General features: G+C 39.2%; 1 protein-coding gene across 1 annotated transcript in view; it reads left to right on the plus strand.

The window, feature by feature from the left end:
* The window catches only part of NPAS3 (neuronal PAS domain protein 3), an 815,671-nt gene that overhangs the window by 728,267 nt on the left and 67,797 nt on the right, over positions 1–19,607 (plus strand). The window contains exon 7 of the mRNA XM_015563843.1: positions 18,218–18,336. Coding sequence (XP_015419329.1) covers positions 18,218–18,336 — 119 coding nt within the window. The remainder of the gene's footprint in view (positions 1–18,217; positions 18,337–19,607) is intronic.

Below are 19,607 nucleotides of genomic sequence, written 5' to 3' on the forward strand. Positions count from 1 at the left end.
TAAAGTGTAAGGACCTCATAGATTTGTTGAATGAATAAGTAACTGAAATGTGGTTCTCCTGCTACTCATTCCCCTCAGCCTTGATGGAAACCTAGATTTTCCTTCCTACCATGCCTTCTTTGTATGTTGTTCCCTATTGTGTTTTTCTTATTTCACCTCATACTTCTACTTTTCCTTCTTTTTTTCCTCATTGATATCATGTCAATTTTTATTAATATAAGTGCTAGCCTCTTTTTTATGGTAAAGTATACAGTGGGGCCTTGACTTACGAGTTTAATTCGTTCCGTGATGGAGCTCGTAACTCAAATTACTCCTATGTCAGATCATAAAGTGAAGGAGTGAGACACGTGATGCTGGGCTGATGTTGTGGCATTCACTGTGAGGTTCGCTGCGCCAACTAATGGTGGGGTATCTGAAGCTGGCTCATAACCCGAATTTTAGCTCGCAACTCAAAGCAAAAATCGACCGAGAGGGTGCTCATATCTCAAAAAATTCGTTAGTCAGAACACTCGTAAGTCAAGGCCCCACTGTACATGACATAAACATTACCATTTGGGTCATTTCTAAGTGTAGCATTAAGTGCATTCTCATTGTACAACCATCACCACCATCCACCTCCAGAAATTTTTCATCATCCTAAACGTTGACCCCTGAGCCCATTAAACAACAGCTTTCCATCTGTGCCTTCCCCAAGCCTCTCGTAACCACAGTTGCACTTTGTATCTGTGAATTTGCCTGTTCCAGGTATCTCATATAAGAGGAATTCTATTCTGTCTTATATTCTGGAGATTTTCCCTTGCTCCCCCAACCCTCCTTTCCATTTTTCTCTTGGTTGGTCCTTACCTGACCTCCCCGTGAACTGTCTCATGTGCATCCTCAGTTGCAATCTACTGCAGAGCACTTCCGGCACATTTACTTATTTGCTATACCCACATGTTTTTGTATTTTAATTCATTATTTTTAAAGTGGTTGTGTTATATTTAAATGTGTTACAAAACATTTGAGGGTAGAAAGATGACTAAAAATTCTGAAAGCAGGTTTCTGGAAAGGGCTAGTTCACCAAATGACAGCACTGACTAGAGGCACCAGAGAGAAAGAAGAAGGGAGCTGATCTATTTAGTAGGTTTGCCAGAGAAACCAGTGTTTCTGTTTGAAAATCACTGTAAGATTTCCATAAACTGATGGATTGCCAAGTAACCTAAGCATTCTCTGGCATTTTTCTTCCAAAGGAAAAGATTTGTTGATAATAATAGCACAACCAGGAATGTTAGTGAATAGATAAATTTTGAGAACAAAATAGTAATATGTCTACAGTTTGTTTTTTCCAATATTAATCGGATTCACATTTGAGATATGTATATGTACACACACATCTCTCACAAAGATAGAAAAGCTAGTTTTCTCAGTGACAAAAGGTAGAAAAGAGTCCTAGGGTTCAGTTGCAGAGGCATACTGACTCCTCCTGTCATGAGGTGCACATCAGACACTCTAATTATTAATGTTCAGTACCAACTTTTCCCTAAAATCTGTATTGTTCATAGCAGGCTTAAATAATATTTGAGGGAACTTGTAAACAGTTCAAGCACACAAACGTAAGTACATAGTTAGATATTATTATAGAGTAACAGATATACATTTCATAAAATCAGGAAAACAAAGAAAAAAGTAAAATTACTCTAAATTGCTGCTCTCCTTTCGCAAGCATTCTCAAGCATTTCTTTTCATGCACCAAAATGGTGAAATATATTGCAGCAGGGAGGAAAGAAAGCTAAAGATTTTTAAATAAATCACAATGGCCATATCTAGATTTAGATTAAGCCATGGTATATAAGCAATAGTGGGTGTTTTAGAGTGCATGGTCACAGACAATGGATCCTCCTTAAAGTAGAAGAGTGTTGTGACAACTAAATTAAATGTGTATGTAAATCACCTGGCATTAATCCTAATTTCCTATACCTCAGTGCTGGGATGCACAAAATATAGTGGCTATTAAAAAAATCTGGCCTATCATCCAGCATATGGATTCAAAGTCATAATGTTGAAAGCTTTGGGATATTTGTTTTAGTAATGGTTATATTTCTTTAAATACCCAAATATTATTAATTCATGCCTTTTCAGTTTCTAGGTCTAGGGAAAGCATAGGTCATTGGCACATGCATCCCAGAACCAGCAGCTGGTTTGTAAACTCAAACCTACAATGTGGTTATAGGAGTAGCATTCCTAGTTCTCAATGTTCCCAGGTTCCTGTTTTGTACATTTAGATGTTGCTTCATCGGTATAATTTTTATGTGTTTTTCTCATCCTTCTTAGGCCTTTGTAGTTATCTTTCCAGCCTTCCCTCTGAAGCTGCTTTCTTACTACCATTGTTCTTCCTCCTCATTTTTATGCCCTGTTTAATTCTCTACTCTCTTTTTCTTTGCATTTTAATTTTCTGATGTTCACATGTGTTCTGTAGCACTTTCTAGTAAAACCCGTGACTGTAATATTTTCCTACCATCTGTAGTCAGGTTCATGATACCTATTTATTTCTGAAATTTATCAGCCTAGAAATCTTTTACCCAGTCATGTTGATAATAATAGCACAACCAGGAATTTTAGTGAATATATATATTTTGAGAACAAAATAGTAATATGTCTATAGTTTGTTTTTTCCAATATTAATCAAATTCACATTTGACATATCAGTACTCAAAAGTGCTCATCAAATGTTTGCTGCAAATTTAACTTACGTTAATCAACCCTTTCCTTAATATGGATTTATTTGATTCTCCTAACCACCTCCTGATGTTAGTACATTTACGGATTGCCAAGTAACCCAAGCCCTTCATAGGGATAAGGGAAAGGGACACATGATTGACTTACAACTGTGGAGCTGTTTGGTTGCTAAGCCAAACCTAGAACTCAAGCTCCCTCATCCCATGGCATGTGTCCCACCCCTAGGCCACGCTGCTGCTCTCCATGTGTGTGGCCATCATCTTGCCCAGTGGTACCACTGCCATTATTCCAGGAGAGGATCTTCTTCTCTGGGACCCAGGAGCCTACTGCGCATTACCATTCTTTCCTGCTCCTTGATCCTAAAAATAGATGTTAGGAACCAACCTGCATAGACACTAGCAATACCAACTACACCCGTGAAAGATGGCATTTACTGAGCGCTTGTCATGTACTAAGCAATATGCTTCGTGTGGATTCGGTTCACATTCTACTATATACAAGACAATTTAAAGTGACTACAATAGAGTTCTCAGAATACTATATATATTACTATATGTCTTACCAAACATTACCAAAACTGCTGTACTGAGAAAGTGTATCTACCCAGATGAAGAGAACAAGAAAAAGAAGCAAAGTCTTAGTGAGATTAAGATAAAATCAAAGTAATACCAAGGAATCACTAATCTATACCATTTGCCCTGAGCTAGTGACACTGGGGAAGTAAATCTTTATATTTAAGGTTGCCTTATTATTTATCCTCAATTATAAATGTCTTCTTTTCATAGAGAGGTACTATTTCTCCTCAAGGTATCTATAAGACCTTTCCATAAGACCCTCATATATGCCTGTGTTAATTGTTGGGGTGCTTCGGCAAATCATAGCATAATTTGGGGATGTTATAATAAGAGGAACATAAAGAAATCCCATGTCTAGGAAGAAGAAACACTAATGCAGAAATCATTATGGGGGTAGAGGAGGAGAAACCTCATTGCCAAACATAAATTCCAAACTAAAGAAGATAGTCATTACAATAATAATTATTATTATTACTGATATGGAAAGAGAAAAGCTTGGTTCTAGGTTCACTGAAAAGTTTCCCTTCAGTCTTGAGTGATTCTTTAGAGCCTGCCAGGAGTGCAAGCCTATAATTTTAATTACACCTTGGCATTCTCATAAAGCAAACAGCCTGCTCAGGTGGCATTTATTACCTGTTAGGAGGAATACTTATGAATATGCTGCACAAATTCCAATTGCAGTGATGGGCCATGGGCCTTTTCAAGGACAGAGGGGTGATTTGGAATACATGTAGGAGAGAAGTCGCTCATTAAGGGAAGGTTTGTTATCCAGGAACGTATAATTAAGGTACCGTCCCAGCTTCTGTGACAGCCAACACTCTGGTAGTTGTTTGATTGCTGTGTGGGTCAGGGATCAGCTCCTGCTACAAGATGTAGCCACATTAGTGTGTTAGTGAACTGGTTAGAAAGTAAATTACAGCTGCCTGTCTCGAGCACATTATTGTCGGTCTTCATTGTTTTGTTTTTACTGTACACCAGCAGGACTGTGGCTTCTGAAGACTTTGTGTGACAGGTTAGGCATTCTATCCTTTGAGTAAACAGTAATCATGGTGTGCAGAGAGAGGGGCATTGGAGAATTTTTCCTATTCTTTGAGAATTCCACTCTTCCTTTTTAGTTTGCTCCAAGGGCTCATTGGGGATACATATATTAAGCCCTTTAAATAGTTCATAATAAATCTTTGTCTCAGGCTGATTCTGACAGTTTTTTAAAGAGTCTTTTAAGAGAGAATCCTCAATCATTTGTTAATCCATGGGGTGATCTTCACACTTCAGGAAAAAAATAACAGCCAGGGCTCTTGGGTAGTGAAAATACAATGTAGGAAAAAATGTATAAATATGAAAAATCCCAAGAATATTACCTTACTGAAATTACCTACATGTTCTGCATGTATCTAAATGCTTTCTTTCTTCCCTAACAAGCCAAAAACAGAAAGAAAAGTCATTGTCAAAATAATGAGGATTTTTGTTGCTAATTTTATGTTTTTAGACTTATATACATCTCCTAAAATGTTAGATTTCAAGTTGTGTAAGAGAAAATATTCTTTTTAAAGCAAACTCATTATCTTGGTAGAAAGATAATTTCTTCTTTGCCCTTGTTTCCCCTTTAAGACTACTTCTGGCTTCCCCTAAATTGCTTATATGCACACTGCTGTTTTTCCTGGTCGGGAAGAGGCATTCCACTTTTATAGAAAGGATTGTAGATATTGGTTATTAGCGTCAACAACAACAAAAACTTTGAAGGGCAAGAATAAATATCTTTCTAGGTTGGCTCCACATATTTTAGCTTTCACTTTAGATATAAGCTACTTTGTCATATATGTTCATATATCAAAGAATATAACACAGTTTTTACACCAAAAAAAACAACATATAACACCAAAAGAAAGTAAAATCAATATTATCTCCCATATAAAATATTAATATTAGTAACCATTACAATACCTGTGCATTGTTTGTATAATGAATGAAAACCATTTAAAGTTGCTCTAGAGAAGAAAAGAGTGCTGGATCTCAAGTGTTTTATGTATAAAACATTTACTATTTCAGGGAAATGTATTTGAATGTATAAGGTTTTGCTTATAACTGAAATGATTAAGAAGGAAACTAGGGAATGCAGGTCATAGCTTTGAGTAAAACATGAGGTAAGCTCAGTGATGGAGACATTTTTCTCCATGTATATGATCTGAACCTTTGTGTCATTTCTAAATGCAGCTTCTCAAGCTATTGAAAAATACCCAGAACTTTACTAATGACATGCAAATGGAGTTTGTGAGAAAGAAATGCAATAATAAAATGGACAAATGGGCAAAGGAGAGCCTACTGTTACAGATGGATTCACCCTCACATTAGGTCAAATAAGGACCAGAACAAGGGCAGCCACAGATACCTGGAGGCCTGCAGTTGAGAGGATTAACCACAATTTGGATGAATGCAGTGGGAGCCGTCAGCTAGCAGGCAACAAGGAATACGTGGTGCCAGTTTTTTAAATAATTATTTGCCATTATAGAATATACAATTTAGGCCCAGGAGCCATCTGCTATAATGCTAAAGTGTGGATGTTAAAAGTATCAAGTGCATCATTAGAGCTATCTGTAAAATAGGGAAAGGAGCAGTAATTAATATCAATCATAACAAATTTGCTTTGCACCCAGTTTGAAAAAAGGATGCCTCTTCCCCATTTTCACCATCACCATTAGCAATAGCTTTTATCTTTTTAAACTGTAGAAAAAAGGGTAATTCTACAGCAAGGATAATTACAAACTATGTAAATGGAATTTTAAAAATGAGTTTTTTTATTCCCACCACTTGAGAAGATTATGCATAGCCTTGAAGAAAATATACAAATGACTTAATGTCAAGTTCAGGTGTGAAAATGATGCCTATACATATATCATGAGGTCTACACATATAGGCTGTCCCAAAGAATGTATACACTTTGAATAATTACAAAGGCAGTGTTTGTTAAAATACATTTCATTTCCAAAAGTGAGCTATCAACTATTAAAGTGTATATACCTATTTTTGGAACACCCTATATATTAACTGACCATGATTATAATGATGAAGTCCTGTCTTTCTCACAGTAAAGCAGGGCTACTTCCAGCAAAAGATTAGAAGGTTTTGTTTAGGAACTAAGAGCAGTGACCACTGAAACTTACTGGATCATAAGAGAAAGGAAAACTTGCCTAATTAAAGGCATCAAACGTAGATATTCATTAGCAAAATAACAGGTAGAGCTAATTATCAGATGACTGCCCATTTCTGGCTCCTCTAACTTATTGCAGAGTATAAATAAAATTACTAAGAATGTTCTCCAATAAACAACCCTCAATCTTTTATTGATGATGGACTTAACACAATAGTTGTAACCGAAAACATTTTGAAAAATAACCACTTCAAGATGTGCTGGAATAGAGACATAATCAAACCAACAAATTCTCGCTGCCCAAGCTCCTCCTCTGTGATAAATAACAATAAATTAGCGGAAGACTAGGGCTCAGGAGACTGTTGTGGAGACCTGCCAAGCCAGGCTCTCTTCCCTCCTCAGAACACACACACACATTCCCCCAGGGAAAGAAAAGCTGGCCATTGTACTAGGCCCCACTCTGGAGAAAGCAAATTTGAAAAAGCCACATGATCACACCAACATTCATTTGGATGTTCAGTCATTGCTTCATTCTCTACCATTTCCATTGAGAAAGTTCCAGCCATTCAGAACTATTTCTCTGTCTAACCAAAGTATCTCAGGCCAATCTCCTAAACTCCTTAGTTCTTCATCCTTTCTTTCATAACCACATGACCGCTCTCATGCAAAACCCTTGCTCTGTGCCACAAAGACTCCTCATTCTTCTAGGAGCAGGGTTGCCAGATTTAGCAAACAAAAATACATTTGAACTTTATATGCCATATTCGGGTCATATGGAAAAAAAAGTCTTTGTTTACCTGAAATTCAAATTTAACCATGTGTCCCATATATTACCCGAGAACCCAGATTAGGAGTAAATTCTGCTCTTCCTGCTTATTAAAACCTTTCTCCCATGCAGACCGCTAATCTTGAGACACTGTTAATAGGGTCATGATTCCTATGCTTCTGATTCTCCCTACATAAAAGGGGAGTGCCATTGTAGTTTGTTCCCACTGCCACCTCCGCACCATTACTCCCAACATAGAGCAGGTCAATGGGCGTAAAAAGGGAGGGACATCTGTAATACTGTAAAAAATAAAAAATAAAAAAACACCACTTTTTCCTTTTTAAAAAAATAGCATTCTTTACCTGTTCTCAGTGCCATTGTCTGTCAACACCCACACCACTTCCCCATCTCCCTCGAAGATGTGAGCTCACGCCCTGCAGTTCTCCCGCAGCGGTCTCCTCACGTGGGGGCAGATGCCAGAACGAGAGTTTCCAGGATGGGTAACCACACACACACACACACACACACACACACACACAAGCCCTTGACTGCCAAAACAAGAAACTCATTCTTTGACTTACCTTTAGCCCCCCATTGGCATAATTGGACTTTGACCTTTAACTTCGCTTTGTTTTTAAGATGCCAAATATCTATTAACAATTTTTGAGCAAACATTCTAAGGCACAAGAGAAATGAAAGAAGCTACCAAGGGGGAAATGTATAAACTTTCTATGTAAAATTTAAAAACTTATGTGCACCAGTGAACATTGTTGACAGAAGTAAAAGGCAAACAAATGGGGAAATATTTGCATGAAATATTTCAGAGATAATATCCTTAAAATATATGTATATTTAATTCAAATGAATAAGAAACTTAATTGGAAAATACACAGAGGATACAATAACTTTTCATTGAAAAAATTAACTAGCCAATAAATATGTGTTAAAACATTATTCAACTTTATTAGAAATAAAAATGCAAATTAAAAACACAAGATGTTTTTACATATTACTTTTCAGAGAGAGACCCAAAAGAGTACCTTTTCTGTATCCTCTGCTAATTTAATAATTTTTATCAAATTAGAACAAGTATTTTAAGATGGCAATCAATATGAACACCATCCAACATTGTTGATAAACATAAACTGACACAGCACAACTTTTCTGCAAATCAGTTTGTGCAATTAGCTTTTTGAAAGGCTCATCCTGTTTAATCCAGTAATACTCTCTCTATATTTCAACCCTAAGAAATAATAAGGAAGTGGAAGAATGTTAATTTAAAAAATAATTCATCACCATGCAATGAAATATTACATGGCCAACAAAATAGTGTGTTTGAAGTCACTAGAGCCCCAACATCCTTTCATTCCCCCAAACACTATCTAATTAAAGTAGAGTTATTATCACATAGTGAGCTATAATTTTTTTAACATTAAAAAATGGGAGACATGGGTATGATTCTAATTTTGAAATATATAAATAAGACAACGACAAAACATATTAATGCTAATAGTAGCTGGGTAACAGGCTGTGGGGATACTTTTTAAAATTTACTTTTAGTTAAGTATCATTGTTACACAATCTTATATTGGTTTTAGGTATATAAGATAGTGATTCAACATTGAGAATATTTTTTTCTTATATTTTGCAAATTTCCTATGAACAGAAAAAAAAATGGAGATAAATATAAACAAACTTGTTTAAAAGCAATAAAATTCTCAAAAATCATTCTCTGATCAAATCTCCCTTACTGGCTGCTTCACCCATGTCACCTTCCCTGCCCTGTCATCCTCATTCCCAGCTCATCAATCACTCTGTCAGTTTTCACTGGCTTGTCTCCTAACCCTTTGGGATCTCTTACTCGATTGACTTTCTTTCAGTCCTACTGTGCTGGCTCCCATCCACAGGAAAACCTCATTGTCTTGAGCATTACCTGGAAAACCCAGAGCCATTGGTAGTAGGTACCCTAGAAAGTTAATGCTCCTAAATCTAAGGCATGCAACTTGTAGCCACTGTGCAATCTTTTTACTTTTTTCTACTGATTCTGGTTGCTTTGCCCACATGAAGCTGATTCATAGCTTTTTTCATTCTCAAAATCCTCTCCTCCCACTCTCCCACTTCCTTTGTCTCAGCAAACAACCTTTACTCTATTAAATTATTCACTACCATTCCCACCTCCCTCCCTCCTCTTTCTCTCTCTCTCTCTCTCTCTCTCTCTCTCTCTCTCTCCCTTCTTCTCTCTTTTTTTTTTATCACATTTTCCTTTTCTTCTTCCCTCAAATTCAGAGGCTACCTTCTCTTCCTCTATTACTGATTAAATATCTCTTAAGATTTAAATTCTTAATTTAGTGTTTCCAATGTAAACAAATTAAACTGTCCTCTCAATCAGTAAATATACTCAAGGTTTCTTTATTTTTATCACTGAAAGTCATCAAAGAGAATAGCATCATTTACTTACTCAGTCTGTATCCCACTTTGCTACTGAAGCTGCTCTCTCTGAGGATCCCAAAGCATTGACGACACCAATGGGTATATCTGAGGGGCAGGGGACACTGAACAATTCTGTCCATTAACTCCTCCCTTAGTTTCTCCACGTTAAAAATAAGTGATATACTAAAGATAAATAATTTATTTTTGGACAGAAGTTCAAAGACTAAACGTCCCCCAAAAATATAATACAGTTAAAAATGGGCAGGAGACCTAAATAGACATTCCTCCACAGAGGACATACATATGGCCAACAGAGAAATGAAAAGATGCTCAATAGCACTAATCATCAGGGAAATGCAAATTAAAACAATGAGATACTGCCTCATACCTGTCAGAATGGCTGTCATTAATAAATCAACAAATAACAAGTGCTGGAGGGGATGTTGAGAAAAGGAAATCCCCATACACTATTGGTGTGAATGTAAATTAGTCACTATGGGGAACAGTATAAACATTCCTCAAAAAATTAAATATTAGCTTTTAAAAAGACATGTTCAATCTTCATCGAATTGTCATATAATCTAGCAATTACACTTCTGGGCATTTATCCAAAGAAAACAAAAAACACTAATTCAAAAATTCATGTGCATCCCTGTGTTCATTGTAGAATTATTTACAATAACCAAAAATATGGAAACAACCTAATGTCCATCAATAGATGAATGAATAAAGAAAACATGATGCATATATATGATGGCATATTATTCACCCATTAAAAAGAATGTAATCTTGCCATTTGCAACAACATAGGTGAGCCTAGGGGTATTATGCTGAGTGAAATAAGTCAGAGAAAAACAAATGCCATATGATTTCACTTCTATGAAGAATCTAAAAAAAAAACAATAAACAAAACAAAATAGAAAAAACCTATAGATACAGAGAACAGGTAATGGTTTCCAAAGAGGATGTGAGGAGTAAAGGGATGAGAATAATTTTTTTTAAAGCAGATCATGTCTTCAGCACACACACACAGCCTCCAATCTAACCTGCACTAATGCAGAAAGGGGCTGTTCTAATAATTTAAAGTACCCAAAACAGTTCAAAGCTCAAAGGATAACATTTCTAAAATTTCTTTGTCACTAGTTCATATCTATTAAAATAATAGTTTTCTGTGAAGCCTTTTACCAATCTGCAATCTTAAATTGCAGCACAAATTGTGAGCATGGAGGTGTGTATGGTATCTTCACCCAGATATCCACGTGTCTTAGGCCCTCTCAAATGCCGTCTCATCAGGGAGGTCCCTGGGACCACCCAACCAAAATTGGCCCTCATCCCTCTTTAGCCACTGACTCTTCATCCTCTTCTCTCTAGCAGTAATCACTACCAGAAATTGTTATGTATTTTCTCTTCCTCCTAAATGTAAGCACTGTTACAAATGGCCCCATCACATTATACTCAATAAGTATTTAATTTAAATATCTGAACAAAGACAAAATGAGCTATAATAAAGCATGTAATATATGCTTACATGTGCTCTTTAAAATACTCAGATTGTGCTGAGTAAGGGCAAGAAGTTCCCGAGGCAGGCAGATCAGCCTTTGGGAACTTTTGAGGTGCACTCTGGGTTCACAGGCCTGCACGGGGAGAGGGTACTTTGTGTATCAAAGGCTTGAATCACTGCATGATTTTCCACCCAGTGCACTCTAACTGTCTCTCATCACATGCCATTGTTGCAGTTAGTCAGAGAGCTTTAAAGCAATGAAAGGCAGCATGCATATGTGTGTGTCTGCAAGTGCCTCTGTAACCAGACTCCTCCGTATAACTCCTTTTAAAACACAGCATGTCCACAGCACCTGCGTCTGAGATGGAGATTTGGCCAGCATGCTAAGGACATCAATGTGGCAGTTCACCTCGACACTGGCACCCAGTCACTGCCCTGTGGATGGGCTGCACAGAAGATCCATGTATATAAAATAGTATATTAAAGTAAACTTACAAAAGCAAAGAGCAATCATTGCAACCATAATTTTTTCTTCCTCTTTGGGAGTCTAATTTTAAAAGCATTAAAGAAGACAGCTGCTCATGCTGTGATATGCGCTAAACAGCCTGAAGGATGGAAAAAAATATATTTGTAGCTCATAATAACTATTGACCTTTCTGATATACAATGTTCTCTGTGTTAGCTATGCGGTTCTATCAACAGTGAAGATTGAACATGACTTTTTAATAGAAAACATGGGGTTTCAAGCTGCCTTCACAAAGGTGTTTATGTATTGTTTTTTTGTTTTGTACTACAAAGACCATGCCTGGTGCCCTTTGTCTGACATCGTGTTTGTCGTTTAAAAAAAAAAGAAAGAAAAAAGGGAAGGAAAGAAAAGAAGGAAATAAAAGAAGGAAACAGAAAAGGGGAGAAAAAAAAGCCTCAATGTTATTGAGTATATTTTGTATGAGGAATTGGCTCGTAACCACTTTATAGTCGCGATAAAAGCATTGCCACACTCGATCCCATACGCAATATTGGTAATGGAATCTGAGCGGCGTCCCAGGAGGACAAGCTATATTTTTCTCCCAGAATAGATCCCTCAAGTGGCAACATTTATGGCGAGTCTCCACGAAGATTTAAAACGCTCGCTGGCAGTATTCATGTGGCATGTTCTGTGGAGCGCGCAGCCTGCTACCAAATGGGTCACATTGGATGACATGTCCTCTGAAAGGCTACCTTCACAATGCCTGGGTTTCCCCCTTGAACTTTCCTGTTGCTTAGGAGTTGTGTGCAGAAACACCCATGGGTAACAGCTTGACTCTGACACGGTGTATATTTCCCCAGCGTGGTACATCCAAACACCAACTGTGGAGCAGCGGGCGGCCACTGAGCGCGCCCCTCTCCCTCTGGGGACAGCCGCACCGAGTAGCAACCCCTGCGAGGCGAGGTGTGGGGACCTGAGAGGCGACATGATGCATTATGATTCCATCCGAGGCAGGTGGATACTGCCAGGGAGCTGGCGCTGACAGGTGGCATGGGTTGGCAGATCTTTCTTGACGGATTGTTTTTTATGTTACTTTGAAAGAAGTTTATTGCATTACTGTTGAACCACAATTATTTTCACACCTATGCTCCAGAGTTTCCGTTAATGATTCACACGTTTTTAAACAAAGCTGAGGCTGGCAGCTGAGTGGGAATGGGAATCAGCCCTAATGAGACTAAGTAAATGTGGCTTTTTCATGGCGTTCCAGAGAAAGCCCGGGAGCAGAGAGAGGCTGATTGCTGAGCCAGAGCGGAACGCCTGGAACTTCATGTGTATGACACCCAAAGGGTGGTCCCCGTGTCCACGGAAGATGGTGGACACTGCCTCGCCACCAGGGCCGCAGGATCCAGGCCAGGCTCCTAAGAGCCACGACCCCCTTCAAAGTTGCCCTGCCACGTGGTAGAGGACAGGCCAGTGGGATGAAAACCAACCCTCAGAAGACAGAGAACAAAGATTCCTCTGATTCTGGGGGAAATCAGGCCAATCCTCTTTCAACAACCAAACCCACTGGCCTATGATTCTAAAAATAACACTTTGCAGAAAACACTTCCTTAGAGATGAGTACAGGAGAAGACACAATGATTCCCTCTCCCCGCCCCAAAAAGAGACAAGAGAGAGAGAGAGAGAGAGAGAGAGAGAGAGAGAGATATTTGGTGTAAAAGAAAATAATTCTTCTTAAAAGAAAGCATCTGCCTGCTACTTTATTCTACATGCAGACTGAGTACCTGCTTATGTAAAACACAGTCCTAGGCACTTGGGGAGATGAGGGAGGCTGGAGAAGAGCAGAGAATAGACACAAAAGACAAAAAGACACCAGGCCAGCTTTTCAAGATCTCAGAATCTTGTAGATGACACTGTTGATAGCATCTCTTGCAAACTGCACATTTTAAAACATCGATTAAGCATTTACCTTTGAGAACACAGGCCCTGCTTACAACAGTCAGCATTGCAGGCAGCTTTCCTTGCACATGTGGGTTCTCCAGGTACTGACATATCAGGCAGCGCATTCCTTCTGTCACGTGAGTTGTATACACATACATGGTTGTCACAGATCAAATCAAGGCGATGATTTTTCCAAAGTTTCCACGTGGATGTTATATTAGTTATCTACTGTTGCAAAACAAATTACCCCAAATACAGACAGCTTAAAAACAACAAAGCTATCTGACATAGTTTCTACAGGTCAGGAACCCAGTAGCAGATTATCTGAGTAGTTCCGGCTCTTAATGCCTTACCCCCTTACTCCACTTCTCCTTTAAAAAGGAAATACAACAAGTATTTTGTTCACAATAGGAGAGTAACAGCGTTTTCTCAAAACAACATTTTTAAATGTTTTTCTCCCTCATACCTCAGGATTTGGTGGCAGTTGGAGGGTTCTGACGTTTAGAACTACACTAACACTTGGAGTGACTGAAAAGAAAGGCCCTCTGTATGCTTTGGTCTCCTTCACCAGCAGAGACCCTGGGGAGAATACTGTAGGTGTCCAGATGGACCTGGCCCAGGACTGGCCGGTGAGAACTAGATGGTCCTCAGCCACCCATCCTTCCTACCCTCCGCCACCTCCTGCCCCTACGTAATGATAAGGAAGCAGCAACTCCAAAACCAGTTAGGGAATCATAAGCAGATGTGGAATAACACAGACATTGTTTCACATTATGGTGGCATTTGCCAGCATAAAAATTATTATAACTTTTGCTGTGAATTGTTCTGTAAATTTTACAAAATATGCAAAAAGTGACATTTCAAGAGCTGAGATAATTTAGATTTATTGAAAAGTTGAGGCCCTTGACATTCAGCAAAAGAGAGTATATTTCTTTATCTAGCTTTGAGTTGCATGCGTCTTATTTTTGTTTTTGTTTTTTAGCTCCTTGTTTATCACTCATAGGTCAAAACTGGCCACATCTAAGCTTTGACCACTTAATCCAGTTTTATCCATAAATTTCTCCTGTGTCTCAGGCAGCAGATGTAATGTCTCTGAATCCCAGATTTCTTATCGGAGCATGCAGCTATCACGGCCTGCCTCAGAGAGTTCACAGAAAAGTCGTTGATTCCTAAAAAGCTCTCTAAAATGCTTCTTTGACATAGACTGGTTCCCACTGTCTTTATGTAGCTCCAGTCCTAAGGATACGTTTCTCATTACTCCACCCTCTCTTCACACTCCCCCCAACACACACATACATGTATGCGCACACAGGCGCGTACGCACACACCCCTTCTCTGTTGAGTGCCGCAGTCCTATCACCCATCAGGGTTCTGTCCCAAGCAGAACCTTCGTGAACATGGCGCTTCTCACCCGAGACACTTCGGACGCCTCCCCTCTGTCTGTGTACAGGACAGACACCATTGTTGGAGCTGGTATGGCCATAGCGCACACGCTGGCCTGAGCAAACATGGCCGTGGTGTGGGTGTCGAAAGAGTTTGTCACATGCTCCTTTGATAGGGACAGGGTGGCTCATGACCTCTGCCCCTTCTCAGAAGCAGATAGTCCTATGGGATTAAAAGAGAAATCTTCATAGGAATCAACCCCTTCTCAATGCCATCCCTCCACACTCTTGAAATAAAGCTTGGGGGCCAGTTTAGATTTTAAATCTCAGCTTCCATGGGGCAAAACCTGACTTTGACTTTGACAACTGCACACCAGCTGTCATGGGTTGAATTAATGCGGCCCTGTATATTTAGACAATTACTGTTGTAACACATGGGGGTGCTGTGTCCACTGCCTCATTCGGGGCACACAATGTTCCACCTCCAGAGCTCATGCGAAGCTTGTGTCTTGCATCCCCATTCAGCGGGAAGTACCCATGCTGTGGTCTCTAATGTGCATGCTAAGTGCTTGCTGTGCAGCCCCACACTGAGCACAATAACCATTTCTAAAGGTGCCTAAATTGCTCACTCTTCTACAGGTAGATGGCTCCTTCTTTACTGGGGTAGGGTATCAGAAGCCTAGCCCTGACCATATTTCACTTCTCTGGGAAGTTTCATTTGTCCTCAGCTATTGCAAACACGATCTTGCTGAACAGAGCTGAATTTTTAAGGCCGAGTTTGCGGTGTGGATTCTGATGGCAGCACGTTAGTTCAAGTCTCTGAGGACCAGGGCCAATAAATGTGAAAGGGACAACAGTAGATTGGCATAGTTTTCCATTTCCACCAGGATGAAAAACTGCTATAAATTAAGTCTAACCTTAAATGTATAATCTGTCCTTGGGAGGAAAAAAAAAGGATATAACATCCTCAAGCTCTCGGCATCCCTTACGAGAAAAAAAATTGGTTCTAAGGGTCTCTGATCTTGTGTTTTAGTAAAATAGAACTGCACGGCTGACTGACAGTTCTGATCTAAAGCATTTACGTTTAAGTTTTGATCTCTCTGCTTTTGATTAAAACTAATGAGCTCATTTAATTCAAAATGGGAATCTCTGATAAGAGAAATAAGGTTGATGTGATTGGATTAGAGGGGTAAATTAAACTCTTAGAGCAGAAGTTTGTGCTTATATAGTGTATTAAAAAGCTGTTGGCGTATTATGGCGTGTTAGATGATGAGAAAAATTTCATAGTAATTCATATTTAATCAGAAGAAATGAAAGTACTAAATATAACATGGCTCTGCTTTTCCCTCGAGTGATAAAAAGCTGTACATTTAAAATGACATCAGATCCATTCTCTCTAAAACAAAAAAAAAAAAGAAAATCTTAAGAGAGGGACATAAGAAAAGGACACTTGTCAGTGGTTCCATCACCCCAGAATAGACATGCGATAAATATAGGAAAATATAGTCACATTAAGACAGGGATGATACAGGAAGGCCGCAGACCACATATAGCAAGCTTTTTCTTATGACAGTAGCTCTCATTCTTCTTTCGTCTGAGCACAATGTTTAATATAAAAAAATAGAGATGTCTTTGCCTTCGAAATATGGAATATGTTATAAAATATACAATTTTACAGTTTTGGCTTATTTTCCTTTGTTTTCATAAACTATATATTTAATTCTTAAATCTTTACCCCCATCCAGAGAATATCAGTGCTATTTTGATATTCTAATTTGAGAATATCAGAATAAGGACTGCTCAAAAGAAATACTATTTGTTGTTGCAACTTTCTTTTGTTTTGGAATAAGAAAAACTTTAAAAGCACTATTTTAGAGGAATAAAATGAGAGTATTTATTGGGCTTAAACAGCCCAAAATTATTTTTTTGCAGGAAAAACAAATTTACATGATACCTTACAGCCGTGGGCAAACTATGGCCCATGGGCCAGATCCGGCCCGTTTGAAAAGAATAAAACTAAAAAAAAAAAAAAGACCATACCCTTTTATGTAATGATGTTTACTTTGAATTTATATTAGTTCACACAAACACTCCATCCATGCTTTTGTTCCGGCCCTCCCGTCCAGTTTTAAGAACCCATTGTGGCCCTTGAGTCAAAAAGTTTGCCCACCCCTGCCTTTGAAGCTTGACCTTAAAGAAAATAGACTTATGTTGCCTTCCAGTCTTATGAATACAGGCATTTTTTAGATCAGCAAGATGGCAAACTACCATTTTAAGTTTCATAAGTAAAAATGCATTGTGCTTAGTCTAAAAATATGTAAAGGAAAAGAGTGTCTTACTAAGGGAGGACACTGTTGTTTTCCCATCCCAGAAGCAGGGAAGGGGGAAACCCAGAGACTGTTTCCTATTCGGGAGAGGGCAGAGGACAGGCTGCCATTAGTGACAGGAATGGAAAGTTGGGATTGTGAGGAGCTGGTGCTTGTTTCTGTCTGTACATCCCACTCTCAGCCCTCTGTCTTCAGTCAGTTGAGAAGTTTTCATGCTTCCTGTTCCCCACAGTGAAGAAAACCAACTCAAGAATGCAAGGGCACTTGATGGTTCTGTGGTTCTCAGAACGCCCCAGGACAGGGGTGGGCAAACTTTTTGACTCGAGGGCCACAGTGGGTTCTTAAACTGGACCGGAGGCCCGGAACAAAAGCATGGATGGAGTGTTTGTGTGAACTAATATAAATTCAAAGTAAACATCATTACATAAAAGGGTATGGTCTTTTTTTTTTTTTTAGTTTTATTCATTTCAAACGCCGGATCCGGCCCGCGGGCCATAGTGTGCCCACGGCTGCCCCAGGAGGTCAATGATACAAGACAGGATTCTCAGCGAGAACAAGGAGCCAGCCATCCTTACCCTTCCTGGGAAGCAGCTCTGCCTGAGCCTTAGTTGATCCCGTCAGTCTGGGGAGTCTTTCTTTTTCATGACAGTTCTCTCCATGCACACGGGCCAACCCTCCAGATGTGCTGTCACTGCTTAGTTGCTATCAGACCTCACTTAGGGAGCTGCTGGGAATTAAAAGGCCCAAAAAACTCTTGCTAGAAGCGGGAATGAAGTTACTTTGGATAAATTAATTTTTCTTTTTTTATTTTCTGCCAAGTAAACATTTTCTAAATGAGGTAACTTGATTACTGGGCTCTTAGCACCTATCAGTCATTTCCTTTTAGTGAACTCAAGGACTGCAGCTGAGCAGTAGCTGTGAGGGGCTATGCAGAGATCTAAATCGTGTGTATGTCTTTGTATTCCTCAGTGGAGTCGACCAGTCCCAGCCTGCTAACCACTGACAACACCCTTGAGCGTTCCTTTTTCATCCGAATGAAATCTACTCTGACCAAACGCGGCGTGCACATCAAATCATCAGGATATAAGGTAAGCTGGGCTCCGGAAGTGGAAATAGCTCTGTCTTAGGTCAATCCTGGATTATTTGTATTGAGTTTCCCAACGGCATTGGGTCCGTATAAATGATACATGTGATCTTGAGCAACCCACAGGGTTCTTAGCTATCTTCCTGTCTCAAGGTAGGGCTTCGTTACACTTTAGGCCAGTGGTTCTCAACCTTCTGGCCCTTTAAATATAGTTCCTCATGTTGTGACCCAACCATAAAATTATTGTTTTTGCTACTTCATAACTGTAATGCTGCTACTGTTATGAATCATAATGTAAATATCTGATATGCAGGATGGTCTTAGGCAACCCCTGTGAAAGGGTCGTTCGACCGCCAAAGGGGTCGCGACCTACAGGTTGAGAACCGCTGCCTTAGACTCACTTCAGACATTACTGCTACACCAAATGCCTCAATATCAGGCCTTTTCTTAAAGCACTTGTGAATAACACACCAAGGGCCTCAGCACATGTTAGAAATTTACTTTGTCGGAGAAGGTGAGCCAAATATATATCAGTCCTTAAAATGAGAATTCTGTAATTGCTGCTTATCAGAATTCCACTTCTCCCACTTAGCTCTTCAAAGTCTCCCTTTCTCTTGAGAGAAAGACTGTCCATTTTAATATTTCAGACTGGCCACTGAAATTCATACATGTAAATACGAAAATCAGGTTGGACATCAGAAATCATATACCTTAGCACATAGAATACTCAGTATACAGGTTATATGTTCCTCACAACAATGAAGACCAAGTCTAGAGCTGTGATCTGCATTATCATATCATTTTAGTTACTATAGCGACATAAATTAAGACCTATGAAACTTATGAAATGCCTTTGGCAATGTGAATCATATCACACTAACCAACCTCTCAAACAATATTTATTACATGTGGAGGATAAACAGAAATAGACTGTACTATGAATGTGGCCCCACAACCTCTCCCTATTTCAGAGTGTAGGGCTTTTGACAGCTAAACTCTTTAGGGTGACCCCCGTCAGCGAGGGTAACAGTCCGTATTATCAGGCCTTAAAAACCTGATATAAGTCATCAAGACTCTGCATAAAAGTCAGAGTCAGACACTGTATTTGACATGAATTCTTCAGAGAATAAAAGACAGCAGGTTGGGAATCAGGCCCTTCCATGCACCACGGAACCTGAGCTGACTCGTCTAAAAGGCAGGGTCGGAGCAGCCATAACTTTTAACAGGGTCAGAGTGAAGGAGAGGGCCTGAGCGGCCACCTGCTGCTGCTTTCCC

Source organism: Myotis davidii, unplaced genomic scaffold (genome assembly GCF_000327345.1).
Source record: "Myotis davidii unplaced genomic scaffold, ASM32734v1 scaffold116, whole genome shotgun sequence".
Taxonomy (NCBI): domain Eukaryota; kingdom Metazoa; phylum Chordata; class Mammalia; order Chiroptera; family Vespertilionidae; genus Myotis; species Myotis davidii.